Source organism: Rhipicephalus microplus, chromosome 7 (genome assembly GCF_043290135.1).
Source record: "Rhipicephalus microplus isolate Deutch F79 chromosome 7, USDA_Rmic, whole genome shotgun sequence".
Taxonomy (NCBI): domain Eukaryota; kingdom Metazoa; phylum Arthropoda; class Arachnida; order Ixodida; family Ixodidae; genus Rhipicephalus; species Rhipicephalus microplus.
Window position 1 is genome coordinate 97,082,556 of NC_134706.1, and position 20,117 is coordinate 97,102,672.

Genomic DNA, 20,117 nt, shown 5'->3' on the forward strand with positions numbered 1-20,117 from the left:
ACGCTCCAAAACCCCCATATGATTATAAGAGGTGCCGTAGTAGAAGGCTCCGGAAATTTCTACCTCCGTGGGTTCTTCAACGTGCATCGAAACCTGAGCACAAGGGCGTTCACCATTTTCATCTCCATCGGAAATGCAGCCGCCAGAGCCGGTGTTCAATCCCGCGACGTGTGGATGAGGAGCCGAGTATCTTATCCAGTAGACCACCGTGGTTGGGCCCATCAGAGAAGTGGCTTTTCATTTTTCATAAAGAAATGAGCCAAAAGGTACTGACATCATTTCCACATAAAAATAAAAACTACTTTTCTGAGGAGAGCGCTGGCATCCATTTTTGCGTAGGTTGGCCGCAGCTCACATGCTTCGTTTTACTTTTGGAGCAGCTGCACATTTTCTATGCCCCTCACAGTTGCTTCTGCTTCGCTCGTCGAAGAAGGCTGGTAAGAATTAGAAATAATATCCTTTCCACTGAACTTCGTTTTCTTTCTGCATGCCACAACTATTAGCATACAAGCAGTTGCTGATATCACCTTTGTTAGCGTTCCCTTTTTGTTCAGAAAAGTTTAAAGTTTAAAGAACGTCCCTCTCAGTTTTGAGTTCAAGGTAAAACGGTCACCTCTCAAATTTGAAAGTTTGCTTCTCTGCAGCACATACCTGAACTGCATATATGGCGGCACCTGTCGTGCTTCAAGCGCAGACGCGGTCTTAGGTGAACTTGCTGGGGCTTGCCTATTACGAGTGTTTATATCGGGAGAGGAGACCCGACATTTTCCAACGCAATGCATAAGCAAACCGCGTTTAAACAGGCTGTTTGCCCTAAATTACTTGCCGCCATAAGCTGTTGAACCTGTATAGCAAAAAAGCAAACTTTACAATTTTGAAAAAAGTTCATCGCGCTTCGAGTACAGTTTGATGTCGATAATTTGTTGGACCTCGCCAAAAAGTACAATAATACGGCATCAATAATGTCAGCAAAGTAGCTATTGTTCGTGAAAAAATGCCACTGCTTGGCCACATCGTGAACATTCGTTTTAATCTTGAATTCTTTGAAACATACATCTTTCATAATTTACATTTTTGCATAGGTAAATTTATTGTAATAATTATAAATGTTCCGACCAGAAATGATCGTCAAATACAAGTTTTCTTGCGTCGAATTAAAAAAGTACTTCAGGCTCGTTCAATAAATTGCTATAAGCCAAACTGCAAACTGCGCTAGTAGCATCAAGTAGTGAATGTCCTTCCAGCATGTTGGATAAATTTTTCGAAATTATTACTATCTTTGCAGGAAATGAAGACAAACGGTCAAAGGATCTATCGGTAGGTACCAGCCATTGATGTTCACAGTTGTCTACAAATATATGTGAAAGTTATTCTGATAGAGCTGCAAGCGTCTGATTGTTGGCTAATACTGGAAACTGATAGGGGTAAAGTGAGGAACTTTTATACTGCACATTGGAGGTACCGACCCTAATGAATGCTACGTCGGCAAAGCGATTGTACTCAGATACTACATGACAGAAGGAATTCGTCAAAAACACTGCAAAATAAAGACGTGGCCCGCCACCTTCGGCGCTAGTTGTTCTGTTATGGCTGACTTCGGAAGATGACTGCAGAAATTTATGATGATCGTAATGTAGTGTTAGCAACCCATTCTTCAAAAATAGCCTGCACCTTGGCATAAAGTACTGTAACATCTTTTCGTAACAAGTTTGCGGCGAAATTACCGCATAGCTTATTTTTCATTGTCCTACGTTTTACCCTACACCAAGAATCAACGCAGTGTAACAAGGGTAACGTACAGATAACGTAGACTGTTCGATGTTTAGACGTACGGGGTGCCTCCGGAATCCGACCACCTATGACCGTGTGACAATGAAATCTAAGGATGCAATCACTTGACGTCATATTGTGAGGTCAACTGACGTGAATAATTTGATGTCACAGTGATGTCAGAATGAATTCAAGATGATATAAAAAATTCTGGTGATATGTCAAGCCACGATGAATGAATGCTTTTCGCCATTTCTTTATATCACGCCACGCGCTTTCAGCTTAGGCAATATGAGACTTGCATGTTCATTACCTGAAAAAAGATTATTCTGTAAGTTTTCAGGCTGCGTCGTGTCACGGCATCATATACTACACGAGCCCAAACGTGTAAAAGTCCCAGTGATGGAAACAATGACGAGCACATGAAATATGGCGTTTTTGTAATCAAATGCACTAACAAGCAGACATTCGTCACGATTAGGTTTAAAAAGCAACCTGATTTTAGTGAAGAATTCCTAATGACGTGTAAAACTAACGAACTTTTCTGAGCTATCTTTAGTTTAAAATGTCAAAGGTTTCTAGTCTCTCTGTCTTTCACTCAAATAGTTAAGGGGTTTGAAATATAACTTTAGAAATATTGCACCGAAAAGTTAGGCGCATCTATAAGTGAAAGCAAATATTTATTTTTAATTATTTCCTGTGCAGTCTGCGTTCAGTTCAATTCAGATTTGTCAGAGCATGAATAACGTTATTTGTCCATTCCCGAAGATGTGTTGCATTTCAGCACTCAAGTACTCAAAATTATTGACAGACGTATTATTTAACGACAAATGCGCTATTGGGCACCGTTATCATGCTTAAAATAAATATACACTTGGTGAGAAAATGCAAATACCCCCCCCCCCCCAAAAAAAAAGAAAAGGCGACAAAACGTCTACATGAAAATTGGCCAAAAAAGAAGGTCAACTTTATCTGTTATAATCACAACTGGTGATAAGGAGCAAGGTAATGTGTGGTCTTGTGCGCCCTTGCAAACGTCGACTCTATATGCTTTAAGTGGGCTACTCTTATCATCTCCAGGGAAGCTGTCGCAGAGCCTGTAGCTTACACTTGTTGCTATTGGCATTTTTTATGGCATTATGAAATTTGTATTCAGCTTTTTGGAGTGTCTCAAACTTCAACGTTGTTGTAAAGACTATCAACACTTCTTTATGGCTCACCGAAAACGTTTGATTCATGGTGGCTTATCTTACTTTCTATTACAGCTGCTTTGAACGAAACATTACTCCCACAAAAGGCTACTCATTCAGAGTTGACAATGGTGTTTTAATGAAATAAAAATGTCTATTTTGGCTAATAGGGGTGAACTAGCTCATAGCAGGCCGCTCCTACGCCCGAACAGATAGCCCTAACCTCTCGGCGAAATGGTGGCCCGTAGTGGTGCTTCCGCATTCGAACTGCATCCCACGTGGACGAAGTACCGTCTTCGTCACCTTGTAAACTGAGGCACTGCCTGAGCTTGAGCTCTTAGCTTGCTAAATCTTAACAAAGCGCGCAGGTGTAAACGTTTGAATTTCGTGACAGATCCTGTGGAAATGAGCGGGACTGAAATAAGCCATGACCTGCCTCGGCGTGAGTGCCGTTGCTAGAAGCCTGAACCTTTTACTCCATGTCATAATAATAGGGTTCATGTATTGAAATCGACGTTTTTATTAGCGAATGCGTAATTGGTTCGCTTGCTGCACTTCATTTCAGAGATACATATATTGATCTATTGAAGATAAAAAGGAGGAAAATAATGAACGTATCTGCATACATAGGTAAGAACTTTCTTGTCACACTCCGGTATGTGTGTTTTAGATATGTTGGACCACTTGAATGTAACATTTCCCTCTTGACATGATGTTCTGGACATGCCATGTAATCTTCAATGGAACTTATTGCAACTAATGGGTATGAAACTATATGCTTCGAACTCAATTTTGAAGCGCCGGCAACAAAAGTTGCGAAAAAAGTATTATTCAACAACAGAAATAACATTAGTGCACCATGATAGCGAAGATACAAAAATTTGGACTATATTGGTTAGTATACCGTATGAGGTAATTTATTCATACTGGCTTTAATCACGCAAAATTTATGAATATCAAATTCTTAACTCATATGAGCAAGGGGCTGCCATTGAGGACGAACACTTAGTCAGGAGGTTTGAAGTTTGGCCATGCACTAGTAGCCAGCAGCATCTTTCGTAAAAGGCACAATACTATGTGCATTGTACTGGCGAGACAAACGATGTCACGAAGCATCTAAGCTGCTTTAAAAACTCGATTAGGTATTTAGATGATACATAACACAAACTTTTATCCCGAAATAGCAAGACCAGCTGAAGTTGCGTATCAGGACAGTACTTCTCTGGGGATTATACTAAGAATACATTGCAACATCTTACTGTAGTACCGTCACAATGCTAATCAAAAAAAGATTGCAATGTTAACACGCATAACAACGTTTACGTCTGTTTAGCTTCTAATAATTTTGTATAGCATGCACATATGACCAAACAGCGAAGATCACAATTTGTTTTTAGATAAAATTTTTTTGAACAAAAAGATATCAACAAGCCTCAATCTTTGACAAAAGCCACTTAACAAAAGTTCGTTTTCCTACATTTCCGACCATAAAAACAACGACTCAAGCTAGCTATTACATATAATTTTTTTATTATTTGTGGTATTATTGAATGCTCAGTTACTTATCTTATTAGAAAAAATTCGCTGCAAACACTGCGCATTTGAACCTTGTTTGTTTTGGGACGCAACGAGCGGTTCTATAAACATCTTATACCTGTGTCACACGGGCGCGCAAAAGGTCTTTTAAGTAAGCGGTCTTTTTACGAAGTTGAAAGACTTTTAACAAAGAGGTGTTGCAGCGCACACACACGGGAGCAACGATCTCCTTTTAGTGTTTTCGTTCGAAGACGCTAGCGAAAGCGTGGCGCTAGCAGTTGAAAGAGAAGCAATGAAAATTAAACGATGTATCACGATGTACAAATTAAAGACTTGTTGCACTGCTCGTTTCTTCAAATAAATTTAAGAATAAGAGATCAAGAAACACCAATGTGAAAGTTTGTTGCACTAGTTAAGGAAGCATTCCCATAACTAGCGACGTGCACAAGTACGTGTGGCACCACTGGGCTTTTATTTACCGTATTTGTTTTTCGCTGCTCTCGACTGCTCTCGACACGTTATGGGCGACCGTACGGAAGAAAAAGCGAGGATCGCAAGCCTCACGGCTTGCGTTCTCGCTGTAGAAAGCGAGGCAGACGCTGCTAAAGCCGCCAAGGTGAGGATCAAGCAGCAACTGCTGTTCAGCAATTCCTTGCTGTGCGCACTGGAGCTGTCAGAGAAGACGTGCGATCGATCGATCTGGGCCTTCAGACGAAACGAGAGGTGGTTCGAGGGAACTGTACCTCACATCGGTGAGCAGAACTTCTAGCAATCTTTTCGAGTGTATACCCGTCCACCTTTCGTTTCATTGTGGAGAGCTTGCGCAGTGAGCTCGAAAGACAGTGCACCAGCATGCGTGAAACCATCACTACTGAGAAGCGAGTCGGCATTGCCCTATACAAGCTTGACCACTTGAATGACGGGCAAACACACGACTGCCATGCTTTCCTCGCTTGTGCAAAGTGGCGCGGCGTGAGACCGAGCGTCACCACGTGATATTGCCGACGCGTTGTAGCTGGTTACGAGAGTAGAAAAGGAAATAACGATTAAAAGAGTTCATAACACTTTCTGCAGGATATGAAATTTGTTTTTACAAAGAGTTTTGGTGACAGAAAAATAAGCAATCGCTCTTATTTTTTCCCACCACTTGAAAATTTCTTGTGCCCACTGGTTTCGAGGCTACTTATTCGGAGCCGTAAAAGAGATCGACGAACTCCGTTTACGGAAAAGACCGCTTCTGAAAAGGCGTTCGCTCTGTGCCGTGTGTCTGCTGTCAGAAACTCCTTTTCGGAAAAAGACCGCTTACTTAAAAGACTTTTAAGTGCCCGTGTGACAGGAGTATTAGCTTGTTCATGCTTACGTTCATGTTTATAACACAGATAGGTCTTTGTGTGAATGATTGGCATGTAATAATATTCTTATAGTAAATTTGGAAGTAATGATAATTGTTGCGTGACACACAAAAATAAATGTTATTGTTCTGTTTAAAATCTATGCTAAAACCTGGTCACAACTTTATTTTGTACTATACTGATCTCAGCATTTTATAATGAAATCCGTGAGAACCAATGGCGAAATTTCATCAGTAGAAAAATCACCACTTCTTTAATTAGTTTTGTTCTTAGAGCATTCTACATGAAGAAAATCTCATGTAACAATAAGATGTAATCACATTCGTTTTTTTGTTCTTCTCAGAGGCTTGTAAAATAACACAGCGGCATTTTCGATGGGTCTAAAGTTTGTCGCAAAAAAAAAGATCGTTTGAGTAAACTCTACTTTCAGTAGTTTGCGACTTCATTTGTTTGTTTGGTATGCCTTAGTGAAAAGGCAGCCTTTCCAGTCGTCTCTTTCTCTTCTTCCATCTGCTTCATAGGCAGAAAATGAACGGTAGGTTGCTAGTGAATTAATTCCATTAATGCCCATCATATTGCCGTGCTGAAAGATTGGTATAACAGAGCATACCTGTTCAGAAAAAAAATCAACTTTTCAAAATCAATTGTTTGCTTTTGTAAGCAGTAATTCTACATTTTCAAGCTATCTAACTCGGCAGTTTAAAACTTCTCGATAACGCAAAGCTCGATAAGAATAACTTTCCCCACAGACAAAATACGTTGAGTTTGAACCACATCTGATCTGCATTTGCGATTATGGAGTGATGGTATGATTTCAACGAAAGCGTGACTCCCCCCCCCCCCCCCCACATTTTTTTCATCTTCGAGGCGCTCTATTTCGCAGGCAGGTCTATGGATCAACGCATTGTTGTTGCGCCTGCCTTGCATTTGTCCGACCACTTCACTTGCTGACTGTATTGCGCCGCAGGGCGTTGAGCCAGCACTGGCAGATCACGCTGAACTATTCACTTGCGCTAAAGTGTGGAGCATGAGCCACTCACTCTGCTACACAATTCATGCGCATCTTGGGAGTGGATCATACCGTTACAGGCGAGGTAGAACTAATTGTGTAAGCTACGCAGCGTACAGCCGTGGCCACGTCTGTGTAAAGTGCTCAAACTGCCGCTTTTCACTCTGCAGGCCAAAACCTTGAGGCAGTTTAGTGCTCTGAAGGGGTGTATCAGGAGCATGCATGCCATAGTTGTCAGCCTGACTACGTCAGAGCCTGGTACTGCCCCAAGATTTCACCCCGCAGAGCAAAAACCGACTGTTCGCGTACTCTACACAGACGTGGCCACGGCTTACGTCCCAAATCTGTACTGCCAGGTGGCTTAAGCCAGGTGAAGCGCATGTTGTGTGGGCCCTTAGCTGGCAGTATGATGGTCGTGGATCGGCCCGGTCGCTCATTGTTTTTCTGAAATAATATCACTGTAAGAAAGCAAGACTCATTCACATGTCTCATTTATGATGCTTCAGTGGTAATATAACAGCATGTTTGCTGAAAAATTTTTAATCACGGAAGGATGAAGTGATTCTCAATGTTCGCATACGATTACAGTATTATGTTGCAAACTTGGTATATGCAGTTCTTTCAAACTACCGTCCACTTTTCTATACACTTTTTTTCTTATCGAGAATGCAGAATTGTTGGTAGTCCGCAGGTCTGAGCAAAGAAAAAATGTGTGTAATTGTAGTTTCTTGCAAAAAAATATGCCCTTCACGCCTTAATTTGTTATTCTGATATGATGATAATGATGCAACAAAGTTTTTGAGATTATCATTCTGCCGTCTTCTGGTATCACTCTGAATAATTGTGACTCAGGCCCGTGTTCACAAACCAACCTCATTCTTTTCTCAATTTTTCCTTATCGGTGTTGAACCTTTATTGCGCAAAATAAACAAATTGACCCGTATACATGAACCAGTCTTATCTGTATCTTTTGCCCTGTTATCATTTTTGTGCCTTTATATGTCATGTACGGATTACAGGAAGTTAAGAAAAATGTTAGGTTAGGTCGAGGTTGGTTTGTGATTACGGGTCAAAGATATTGAGGTTATTTTTCGCATTGATTCTTTTAACTGACTAGTAGTATTTTTATGGACTTGGGGACGGAAAATTCTTTACTTTAAGTGTTACTAGACAAAAATTGGGCAGATCCCAGATACCTTGGTGATAGACATTATGCGAAACATGAGAAGGGAAGTTGCCGGGTCGTAATTTTTCTTATTGAGCGACACATTACGAATTGACGCTAAGTATATGTAGAAATGCTGGAAGAATGAATATATGTTGAACACTTGCAGATTAATATTTCACCAGTTGTTTGCACTTGTGCATCAATGCGAACCGGATCATGAGTATTGGAAACACGAGAAACAATAAGCTGATATGAAGCGCTGGGGTCCGCGAGGAGGGCCGACCCGAACGCTGCTACACGAATCGATTTCAGCGGATAGTACCTAACTACAATTGACGTAACCCGACGAGCCAACTGTAAGAGACGAGCACATTTGTACTATTAATACAAGTGAATAGTGAGCACTGCATTCAGACGTGGCTCTGTGGTAGAATACGTGACTCCCACGCAAAATGCTTGGGTTCGATTCCTGCGGGTACCATGATGGTTCTCCTTTGCATTTATTGGGTCAACGTTGCCCATATCAGCCTTAATGCTTGCGCATTAAAATTACTGATGTGTCATCTCACCGTTCCTGGGTATATTTTAAGTGCAAACCACCTGTGGCACATACCCGCCCCTGGGTATGTAACACTGTCTGGTGGGAAGTGTTTGGTGGCGTACGAGACGCGATTGAGATATTATTACTGTTATGGCCAGCGAGTCGTGCTCTTCAAATCATCTTACCCTCCCTTACTAATTTTGGTTTACCCCAAGCTGAGGGAGTGTTCATAAAAGCACTCAACCGTAAACGCCTAGACAGACAGATAGATAGATAGATAGATAGAAGCCAAAAGTGCTTGCTGTATGCAAAAAAAAAATGCCTCGATTTTAAAACAAACGCATATGGGTAATATTCACACAATTTCCAATCTATGATATAGCGTGAACAAGCTCGGGTATTATAAAAGGCACTGTTCTTTGGAGAATGTTCCACCATATGCGAGCTAATTCGCTAGCATCATAGAAGCGACTACACCTTTTCTTGTGTTTATGCTACAACAGATAATGCCACAGAAATCATTTATGCCGCAATCAGATGTAACGAGGCAGCGAAACAAGCACAGTTTCTTTGCAAGTTAACTAGCATATTTCGAAGTGTTTTCATGCACAAGCGTGGTCTTCTCAATTAAAGCAAATGCATATGGGTAATATTCACACAATTTTCTATCCATAATATAGCTGTGAACAAGCTTAGGCATTCTAAAAGCCAGCATTTTTTAGAAAATGTTCTTAACTATGCGAGCTAATACGCTAATATTATAAAAACGACTACACCATTCCTCGTGCTTATGCTACAACAGGTATCTGTACTATTTCTCATAGATCACTGCCAGAATGGTCATAAAATTACAGAAACACTGTTTTTGTAAGATGCCTGTCATCACCCGGTGACGCTTTCTATTTCTGCTTTAAAAGAGAATATGGAAATTCACACACTTTTTTTCTGCGATATTGGAAGGGTGTGGTTCTGCTACGGAAGTTGGATATTTTTGTTCAGTTTTCAATCCACGTATGGAAGAAAAGCTATGAACCATCTGCCCGAAGGAAACCCTGATGGGATACGAATGAGCAGTGGTGCGCACGGTGGTGTTCCGGTTGAAATAGTCGTCGACGCGGGTGCTGGAAGAACGGTTTGAAGCGAAACTTGGTGAAGCGTTTAATTGAGTAAACGTTTGTCTAAAATTGGGGGACCTTTAAGCTTCGCCTTTAAGAGTTGAACGCGATAGCACAATCCTGCCCCTAGTGCACCCTTCAACCACTAAGTGCATACTTGATAATATGTTTCGTTACACACACACACACACACACACACACACACACACACACACACACACACACACACACACACACACACACACACACACACACACACACACACACACACACACACACACACACACACACACACACACACACACACACACACACACACACACACACACACACACACACACACACACACACGCACACGCACACACACACACACACACACACACACACACACACACACACACACACACACACACACACACACAGTAGATCGTAGCAGTGCGCGCGTGCGAATGGTGCATGCATATTTTTGATCTAAGGCAAGAGTCGCATGGCCTCCAAAATAGAAGCCACGCGCTCGCCATCTCGGAGGCTATAAATAGTCTCACAATGCCTAACAGAAAGTAGCACATTCTCTAGCGTTTGCTGTTTGCTTGATTAACGATTCTGAAAGGGCATGGTATGTTTTCCACTAGATCGACATAGTTGTCCATATTTAGAGCTGTTTGAAAGTTCCTGCGTGTTTTTAGGGGTGATGGCTGCACTATTACGGCCTTTTTAGACGTAGTTTGAGGTTTTCTAAATGCTACGAACCGCCAATTGGGCTCGTTTTTTTCATGACACATGTCGAACAAAGAGCGTTGAAAGGGCCCTGAAACACTCTTTCAAGTAACCATAAAATGAATTCGATAAAAGAGCTTATTGCCACTCCAGTTCAACGCCGCAAAAGTTTAGGAATACATCCAGTGCGAGTGGAGTTACAAAGGTTTGTCGCATGCTGTAATTGCACTATCTCTTCCCTCGTCCCGACGAAACTGCTGGAAGCTGAGCAGGGAAGGGTGGCAGGGGCTAAGAAACTACCGCGCCTCGTGGCCTTGAGCACTTTTTTTCTTTGAATACGTGACTTTTTAAGTGTGATCGCGTGCGCACGCGTGGACAAGTAACGGCCCCTTACTGCGATCTTTTCACCTTGCTTTTTCGCTCACAGACGCACAGATGCTTTTTCGCTCAGTTGTCCATCGGGGCCGACGCCGATGGCGGGATTTCCGCGACACGAGCTCTCTAACGCTATCGCGTTAAAATACAAGGACACGGGAGGCGGTACACGTTGAAGACGCTTGCGCTCGGCTTTCTTGGCTCGCGTCTCGTTGGTGATACCCGCGCGACATTTGTATTCTTGAGCGAAATCTATGTTCGTGACTCACACCTCGTTGGTGTCGCTAGTCTTTCATTGTCGACGGTTGCGCTCGGCTTCATTGACTCCCGCCTCGTCGGTGTTGACGTTGCCATTCGCGAACGCAATCGGCTTCGCTAACCCTCGCAACGCCAATGACAGCCGCTAAAAGTACGCGCACACTAGTGGGAAGCATACCGCGATGGCGTGGCGCCCATCTTCGTGATCGCCCAGCAAGCGGCGGCACGCTGGCCACATTGTCGACGCCACGAGATTCTCGAGGCGCGCACAGCACGCGCACCCACCGGCTTGTGGCTCCTTCTCGACGACAGATGAAGATAGTTGGCGCGGGTGAGATGATGCACACGTGAAGAATGGATGAAGTGGTTCAAGTGGTAGAGAGGGTGAAGCGAAAGAAAGCAGACACGCGTGCAAGCGCGTGGCAGGCGAGAGAAAAAGACGTCACTGCGCACTGCCAGGATGGCGTCAGCTACTTGGCAGCGCTCCCAGGGGAGCGGTGCGGACCGAGGGCAGCGTTACAAAGGCCAGTCTGACCTCCGTATTCAGAAACGCCACTCGACTTGAACTTGACATCGACTTTGATGCAGCACAAAGGACTTTTGAACGCGCTGTCTTTAGCGATGCCAAGGTAGCACAAACGGACAGACGCGTTTTAAACGTGCTGCATTAAAAGTGGTTTCAAGTCAAGTTCAAGTCAAGTAGCGTTTCTGAATAGGGGGGCAAGAGCTGCTTCGTATCTAAAACGTATTTATTCGTGTCATATATTCATACATTGGGGTATTTGTCTTACATGCAATGCAGTATTGCAGCTCGACCTCCGCTTCTCACTGCTATTCAAGTCTCCCGCTAGCCCATGTATCTAATCTTCAGTGTCGTCCATGGCACTAGAAATCCTAGCGATATGAAAGCTCTTCACAATATTGTCTGTGTACCCCACTCATCACACGTGTGGTGTTCGTATGCGTTTCCCAGCAAAATCCACCGTACGGGAAACACGACGTCACTGCTGTTTGCTAGCAAGATGTTTTTTTTATGCTAGCATTTCACAGTTGCACGATGTCACGCTTCGGCGTCGGTGCCGTCCACACCCCAACTGCGCATGCTCTGCTTCTGTCATGCTTCGTCTCGTCTCCCTCGAACGCGGGTGGTTTATATATTAGCGATGGATGGCACATTCGGAATTCAGTCAAGGGCACCTCCTCTCCGTCGAATACAACGACGGCACCAAGAAATAAAGACACACTTTACATTACACTTCTTGTCATCACTTCTCCGTCATTCAAAAAATAGGAATAATAAAGACTAAATAATAATTAGGCATTCCCGAACTATACCCACTTACGCAACATTTACGCAATACCCCCACCACTCTGCGATGTATTTACGCAAGTTCCCCCCACGGGAAACTTAGTATGCCCCTTTTTTTTTGAAGTTTAACTGCCAAGATGAAGGGAAAGGCCCGTACACGAGCTGTGCTCTTCCTTGAGTGTATATAGTACTGATAATTTATTTCCTTACTGCTTCCATGTTTCAGTGAATCAACAGTTAGACAATAAGCTCTCTGGACAATTCGTGATCCTTTTTTCGAGCAAAACATGTTTCATTGCGGGCACAGAAAAAAACGGTAAGCGATCAGTGTGTTGCGCATTGCGCTTCAATTCCGATTTTCCTAGGTAGCCTGCATAGTTAACTGAATGTTCTGCTGTCGTCTTATTGCTCTTACCTTAGCGCAAGTTGAACAGCACAGTCAGGCTGTTTCAAATCACACTGCTAACTCCATTGTATTTCACGCCGGGCATGAGTTCAGTCTAAAATTGTCGGAGAATCTTTTAAGAGATGCCAAGCTCTACAGCTTTTATTTCTACAAATAGACCTATCTTACTGATAGTTTATTATGTAAATAGCTTTGCATTAGTGTGAATAAAAATTCGGAGATTTATTAGTGGCTATACGTTCATGAAAACAAGTTTTGCGTCGTAAGGAACAAGTTACCAAAACTTGTTATTTTACTCCGGCTGTGTCATGCTAGTCTTTCTTAAGGATAATAATGAAGAACACTCAGTGCAAGTACTATAGCTGTGCACTGCTTCGGCCAAGCACCAGCTTCCTTGTGTTCTTGATTGCACACACTATCCTCATGATTGCATACAATAACGTTTTCTAAGGAATACAGAAAACACAACACTGATTATTATCCCTATGCATGGCCATTAATTAAGAAAAGAGTAACAAATTTTCAAGCATGCTATTGTATTTGTAGCTATGAATTTTATACCAAACTATGTTGTTTGGGGTAAAAGAATATAAAGTGAAACATAACTATTTAGGCGGTGAATTAAAAAAAAAAACTCCATGCGTATTGAGAGTAATTAACCCTTTCATTTAGGGGAACGTTTCCTAAGTCACTCGCTGCCTCGCTGAGCAGGCATCTGTGAAAATGCTCGCAAGGGCTCAGTGTCTATGCCCACACTGACGTAGTTTTTTGCCATACAGTTGACTTTTCGCCATCGAAGTTGATTGATTGATTTGTGGGGTTTAACATCCCAAAACCACCATTTGATTATGAGAGACGCCGTAGTGGAGGACCCATCGAAGTTGAGTGAGTCAATTTTGAGACAGGACATGAGCGATATCAAATATCTTAATTCCAACCAGAAAGAACAAGATATAAAGACCAATACCGAGGTACAATACCTAATTTAACGTTTTGTGCATCATGTACTGAATAATCAGCGAAGATACACAGGCTAGCGAACGAGGGGTATTAGTTATTAACTATGCAATCGGCGGATTAGGTCATTACAAATTTGTTTTTTGTTCATTCACTTTGAGTGGTATGGTCCTTAACCTATATGTAAGGTCAATTTTATTCTTGTGTTTTCCGAAACGGAAAAAAAACTGATCCGTTTGTGAAGTTATTCATTGACATGCACGCAAAATATTCCCGGCATCTCTTGCAATGACAGATTTTGAATATTTTTTGAACTTTTTGATATTTCACTACTACAAGCATACGCACATATGGAGCAAAATATAACTAAACTGTGAAATTTGCCCAGAGGCCAGTGTATGAGCAAATATTTATTCTAAGGCGTAGTTCGAAGCTTCTTCATGCCTTGTGAATCAGTCAAGTAGATGTTTCAGGATAACAGCTAAGGTAGTAAAATATATGCCTCTTTTGCTTGCAGCTAAACCTTCAAATGGCGAAAAAGTGGTGGCCGGAACTTCTGCAGGTATTTATAGTTTCAATGCGTTATGACGTTGGCTCAGAAAACGCTCATTCGGAGTTCTCTCATACGTTCCTTCTAAACATCAGTTGTGGAATGATTGAACATTGGTCAAAGTACAGAATAGGACGGAAAACAATTAGCAAAAAACATCTTACCTGCACAAACAACGCAGCTCACCACAGTAAATACTGCGGTGGCGGAAACTGGTTTTATCACTTCACCTACAACGCCTATTCTACCCAGGCGATTGCTGGGTCTGTAATTCCATTGCTATATGATATTGTAGTACAAAATCATCTTTCACGTTGGCGATGACCGCGGCAAACCTGCACGCACATTCCAGATTTGATGTGTGACGCGAAGATACCCACATATGAAGGTAGAGAAATTAGATGCTGCCTATGCTGTAGAAGCAGGCATGAGTCCATCTGCTCCAGAACACAGCAGATTCGATTGAGGAGAAAATGCTTATTTGAAGTGTGGCGTAATAATCAGGCCTGCGTCCTCCAATTCTGGCGCATGTCAAAGAACCCCAGGTGGACGAAATTTCAGGAGCTCTTCATTACGACACCTCTCATAATCATCTGAAAATTTTTGGACGCTAAACCCCGCATATCAATCGAATCAGAACACACCAGACTGATCATAACTGCTGCTGATCCCTTGACTCGATAAACTCAAGCAGCCTCAATCTTATAATCAAATTAGGGTTTTACTGACGGAACACTTCAGTTTTTTCATAGTTATCTGTCAGTTAGGAGAGAGTGTGTTCTGCATATCTCCAGACTTTAAACACATAACGTGCGAGATACCCCTGGAAACCGTTTTAGGTCCTATGTCATTTTCAATGTATGTGAATGGGCTATCGTCTCTTCTTTTATGCGAAACCATAATATATGCTGATTACGCCACATTGCTTTTTCAAAATACCTCTCTGCATACGCTAAAAGACCAAATCACGGCAGAGTTAGCCAAGATTCCCACATGTTTTTTTGGCAAAAAGCTCGCTAAAATATATGCAATACAAAATACGTAATTTTTCCTTCAAGGAGGAAAAACCTAGAATATGACATTATGAACCTAAAATTTAACAGCACACCTATGGAGTGAGCTTCCACGTTTAAATACTTGGAGGTTGTAATGAATGAAAACCAGAATTGCCGTAAGGAAGTAAATTACATATTCAGAAAGCTCGCGTTTGCATGTTTCACGCCCATTAAAGCCAAGTGTTGTTCCTCAAGTAACGTGCTTCGGTCAATATACTTCTCCCCAAGCCAGTCTCAGCTGACTTATTGTAGAAAGATATCGGGTTCTGCCTATCCAACACATACCGAACTAGTCATACCATTACAAAAAAACATGCCTTGCGAATCATTACGTCCTCTTCCTCTTTTGCCCAAGCTCAGATTTGTTTTCATCGAATCGGATACTGCCTTCAACATCTCAGTCAAATTGTAAAACGGCGATATTGATTAATTTGGTGAACACGAAACTTTCGAGTAGCTGAGAGTATGTTTACAGCTCCGACTTGTAACACAAGACATGCAGGTAACCTCAACTTCAACCTTTCACATTGCAGGACTGTGTATGTCAAACTCTCAATCTAGTTCACTGGTGCTAAAATTTGGAACGCAATTCTACTTGAAAGTAAACGTGCAGCAATCTTAATTTGGACGTGCGAAATTTATTTTGTATACGAAGAATGTTCTGAACTGAAGCTCACGTCCCCACACTTCTGGCAACTCCTCCTGTGTAGACAAGTTTTTCTTTCTTTCTTTCATAAAACGTCTGTTTTGGTTCTTCAACGCAGTGTTGTCGACAAATTCTGCACATGTTTTTTCTCTTATGCTTTATTTGCTGTATTATTAAATGTATGCCCTCACTTGTTTCTCATTGCTGGTGTACCTATGTATTATAGCAGTATATTTGTATTTATTTTAAAGTGTACCTAAATATATGTATTATACCTTGCAGCTATTCTGTTATTGAGTTAGTATAAATGAATTCGCTCAAAATATAACTACACCTTTGCTTCTAACATGTAATAAAACACTCATGTAACAGACTGGAGCAGTAACTAGTCGCACAGGATAATGACCTAAGTGCTTATGTAACCATTTTTGTATTAACTTGATCACGTAAACAATAATCGAAACATTGATTCATTCATAATCTATTCGTGGATGTCGAACTTCATCATAGCAAGCAATGATTAACTAATCCTTGTACTCATCAGTTTACTGTAGGTCTGTTTTACAGAATAGCAATTTATTCTAGAGTTTATTTTGTATATACGAAGCTCTTCACTGAGCTCTTTCTTTCCTGGGCATTTCAACATTTCACTAGCGACATGCGATAATGCGTCATTCTACTTTATAGTCGCTGTCACGCCTCTGCAAGCACAAGGGAGCGTAAAAGGCACCAAATTCCTTTATAGTGCTTCGGGCCACATCATTTATTAGCATCATAGCAGTTGCCTACTCCTTCGAAGCTCGGACATCTTGATAATCTTCAGACTAGGCGCATCGACTGCTTAAAATTCGCAAAGCATTCTATGGTAATCTACTGCATTACAATGATTGGTGCACAATCTTATCGACATTACTAATGCAAAAACGTCCATGTTTCTCATCTTTTATTTGGCGTTACATGGTTTAACTTGCAGCCACGCTGCCGAATTCTGTCAAAAGTAAAAAAAAAAAGTGGGTGTAGGCATTTATCAGTCCTCCTTTTTAAGCATGAGAAAACGAACATCAATGAATCCTGTGAGTCGTTTTCTTCAATACGAGCTTGCTTTTATTGGAAAATAAGCTGGATGAATCAATCTGTTTTAAGTCGTTGAATTCTGCGAAAGAACAACATAGCTAATTTTTTATTAAATTGATGATCTTCAATACATTGATAAAGTATAAATAAGATAACTGCCCCAGAAATATCCCGATGACTGTCGGCCTTTTTGGATTAACGTTTCAAGTTTGTTTGCTAAACTACTTGTCGCTGGTGAAGAGCATGCCAGAGCATTCTGTCTGTTTCCCTCTGAAGTGGCCGCGTCATTGAGCACACCTGGGAAACGGGCGAGGTTTCTTCTTTATGTGTGTGTCTAAGGCAACCAATACTTGTAACACAGGCAAGCGTGCTAAATTGGAAACGCTATTTGCCCACTTTTGCCGGGCAGCGTAACTTAGCTAGAAAGTACCAAGCTTTTTTATTTGAAAAAAAAATATGCGCGTGGTTTTTATATTGCCATGTTCTTGGGACGTTGTGAATATATATTGAGGATTTAAAAGCTGTTTATTGGACGAGGAGTTACACACAAAACAACTAATACAGGCTCCCGAATTGATCTTCCACAGTAATTTTACTTTTACAGCAATATTACTGTAACTGCACTGAGATGTTGTCGACTTTTGTTCACAGAAAATTCAGCGTGCGTGCTGTGGCGAAAGGCACATGGTACCGAAAAAGAGCGGGCTCAGTGCAGGAAGGCTTTCAAGCGGAAGTGCGGCCAATACAGAGGACATCGTCATGTGTACAGCAGGGAAGAATGTCTTGCTCAGAGAAAAGCAGAGTAATGTTGAAAGCCCACACATGCTATCGCTCTTCCGAATTACCGCTTCCTGCAACGACTTTCTTTAAGCCACCACGCTCGTATGCATGATTTATTTCTTGGGAAAAATTTGTGAGAAAACCTTGTAAAGGCCACGCACTTCACCTTCTGTAGTGCGCAAATAAAAAAGTATACAATACCCTGGCTCACCCGTGGCGATATGTGTCTTTCATTTTCAAAGTCAACATATTGTATTCTTGATATATAACTGAAATCAATAACCATGTGGCAGTGCATATATTTTAGGTGGACAAGAGTACGATTGTGATTATACGTTATCTGTGCCAGAACTGATTGTAGTTGGTGCATTCTATTGTAGTCATACAAGATCAAGCGAAAATGCATACCAAGTGATATCTAATATTACACCTAAATATATAGCTAAATTATTTCTTAAACCACATGTATTTGACAATCAGAAGGCATGTTGTTCGGATGTAAAAATCATTTAACAGTAAATTTCACCTTTGTTTTGGTGCAATTGTAGAGGTAGAAGGGCTCTAATTCCTGACGTGCACATACTGCAGAAGGGGCTGCCAAAATCAAATAGGCAAAAAGTTTTCAAGCTTGAACTGAGCCTGCGAATGTTTTACTCGTTCCTACTTAATGACGTTGCTTGGCTGATTGCTGGGCCTGCATATCAAGAGCGACAACTGGCTTGCTTATCGTTTGAACGACTCGTGTGCCATCAGACCTGGAAACAAGTACGCCATGTGTACGACCCAAACTGAAGTTAAAACCAGTATGTATATCGGTGTAAGAAATAAATTGTGTGCAGCTCAACTGTGCAAAATTCCATCAAAAATTGTGTTTGTGTTGTGAAGCTTTTTTAAATGGTAACCAATCATTCCGAGTGAAGTATTCCCGTCCCTTATGAAAAGAAAGCTATCACTTCAAATAACTGTGCAATTTGCACTGAGTTGCTGCAAAAATGGTTACAGCAGGGTTGTAATGGCATATGTAGTAAAAGTGCGTATAGGGAACCAAAGCTCAAGTTTGTTGAGGGACGTCCACACCTCGCCTGGCTCTGGAGGTAAGTTCCACCGAAATTTGAGATAAGTGTCGAAAAGGGCGCAGGTGATTGAGTGTGTTTAGTTTTAGTGGAAGCAGAAGCGACACGCACAGAGCGCGCTTTGTATTCAATGCGGCGAAGTGAGGCGATGTTTTGTCAGCTTCACGCACTAGAACGAGACGCTGACTGTGCGAAGTAGCCTTTCGGCGATAGAAGAAGTGACCGCACAGAAGCATCGGCGCGGCTCAAAGTATCATTTTGTCGTGGGTTGCAATGACAATACAGAAAACACCAAGGGGCGCTCTCCACGTGTAAGGTTTATTGGTTCCCCGGAAAATATTGCCGGGCAGCCGAACACCAAGCCGAGTTTGTAGAACATAGAGCAAGAAGGACACGAGAGCTGGAAAAAAACGAGGCTGGCGTTTCAACTTAACTTGCAGTGGTTGAAGCTGAGCTTGCTACTTCGCGGTGAAGTCAGTGGTTCATGCTTTTGCGGCACGAAAGACACGACTGAAAATTCTCGGACATTTTAAAGCCCCAATACTATAAGTTTAGGATCTATTTTCTGCGTGCCGCAAATGTTTGGACATGACGGTACGGAAATGGTACTGCTAAATACCTCATCAAAACAACAAATATATATTTGTCACAAACGTCAACGCAGCTCATCGATAGAGTACTTGGCTTCTTGTCGACAGATAAAACTTACTTCGAGGCATACGTCATACACGGTCGTTTTATGGGCCTGAGAAATGGGATTCGCAGTTACTCCGTCGTCCTCGTTCTCTATCGTCGGTTCCTCATCATAAACATGAGTAACAAGCTTCAGTACGTTGGTTAGATTAACTTTTTTAAAGTGCTTTTCCACATCACAGATCTTTTTGAAGCCACACTGTAAGCGTACAATGTGGGTTGACTCAAACGCACCGCGCGCACTCTGCCGAGAAAGCGCGTTGGCGGGAAGAGAAAACACGTGATTTTAGCAATGCCCAAGGGCATTAGAAGGCACCATACAATCAAAGATGGTTTAGGGGTAATGATCAACCTGTAAACTTGCATAGGAAAAAAAAGACTGATGGACGTATGCCCTGGGCAGCTTTCACAGGATGAACTCTTGATCGTCGAATAGTTGAATGTCGAACAAAAATATTTTTCAAACGATAGGAACTGCTAAATGTTCGCTACCTCATTTGTTGCCGCAGTGCGAAGGGTAGTAGTGTCAGGTCATCGAAGTGC

General features: G+C 41.9%; 1 protein-coding gene across 2 annotated transcripts in view; it reads left to right on the top strand.

Moving 5' to 3' along the window:
• The window catches only part of LOC119180083 (uncharacterized), a 56,427-nt gene extending 38,409 nt beyond the window's left edge, over window positions 1–18,018 (top strand). For both annotated transcript variants that reach the window (XM_037431226.2, XM_075869504.1), the window contains 5 exons: window positions 1,286–1,317; window positions 3,526–3,590; window positions 12,567–12,656; window positions 14,221–14,265; window positions 17,680–18,018. In XM_037431226.2, the coding sequence (XP_037287123.2) occupies window positions 1,286–1,317; window positions 3,526–3,590; window positions 12,567–12,656; window positions 14,221–14,265; window positions 17,680–17,834 (387 nt within the window). In that variant the 3' untranslated portion in view covers window positions 17,835–18,018. The remainder of the gene's footprint in view (window positions 1–1,285; window positions 1,318–3,525; window positions 3,591–12,566; window positions 12,657–14,220; window positions 14,266–17,679) is intronic.
• The last annotated feature ends 2,099 nt before the right edge of the window (window positions 18,019–20,117 follow it).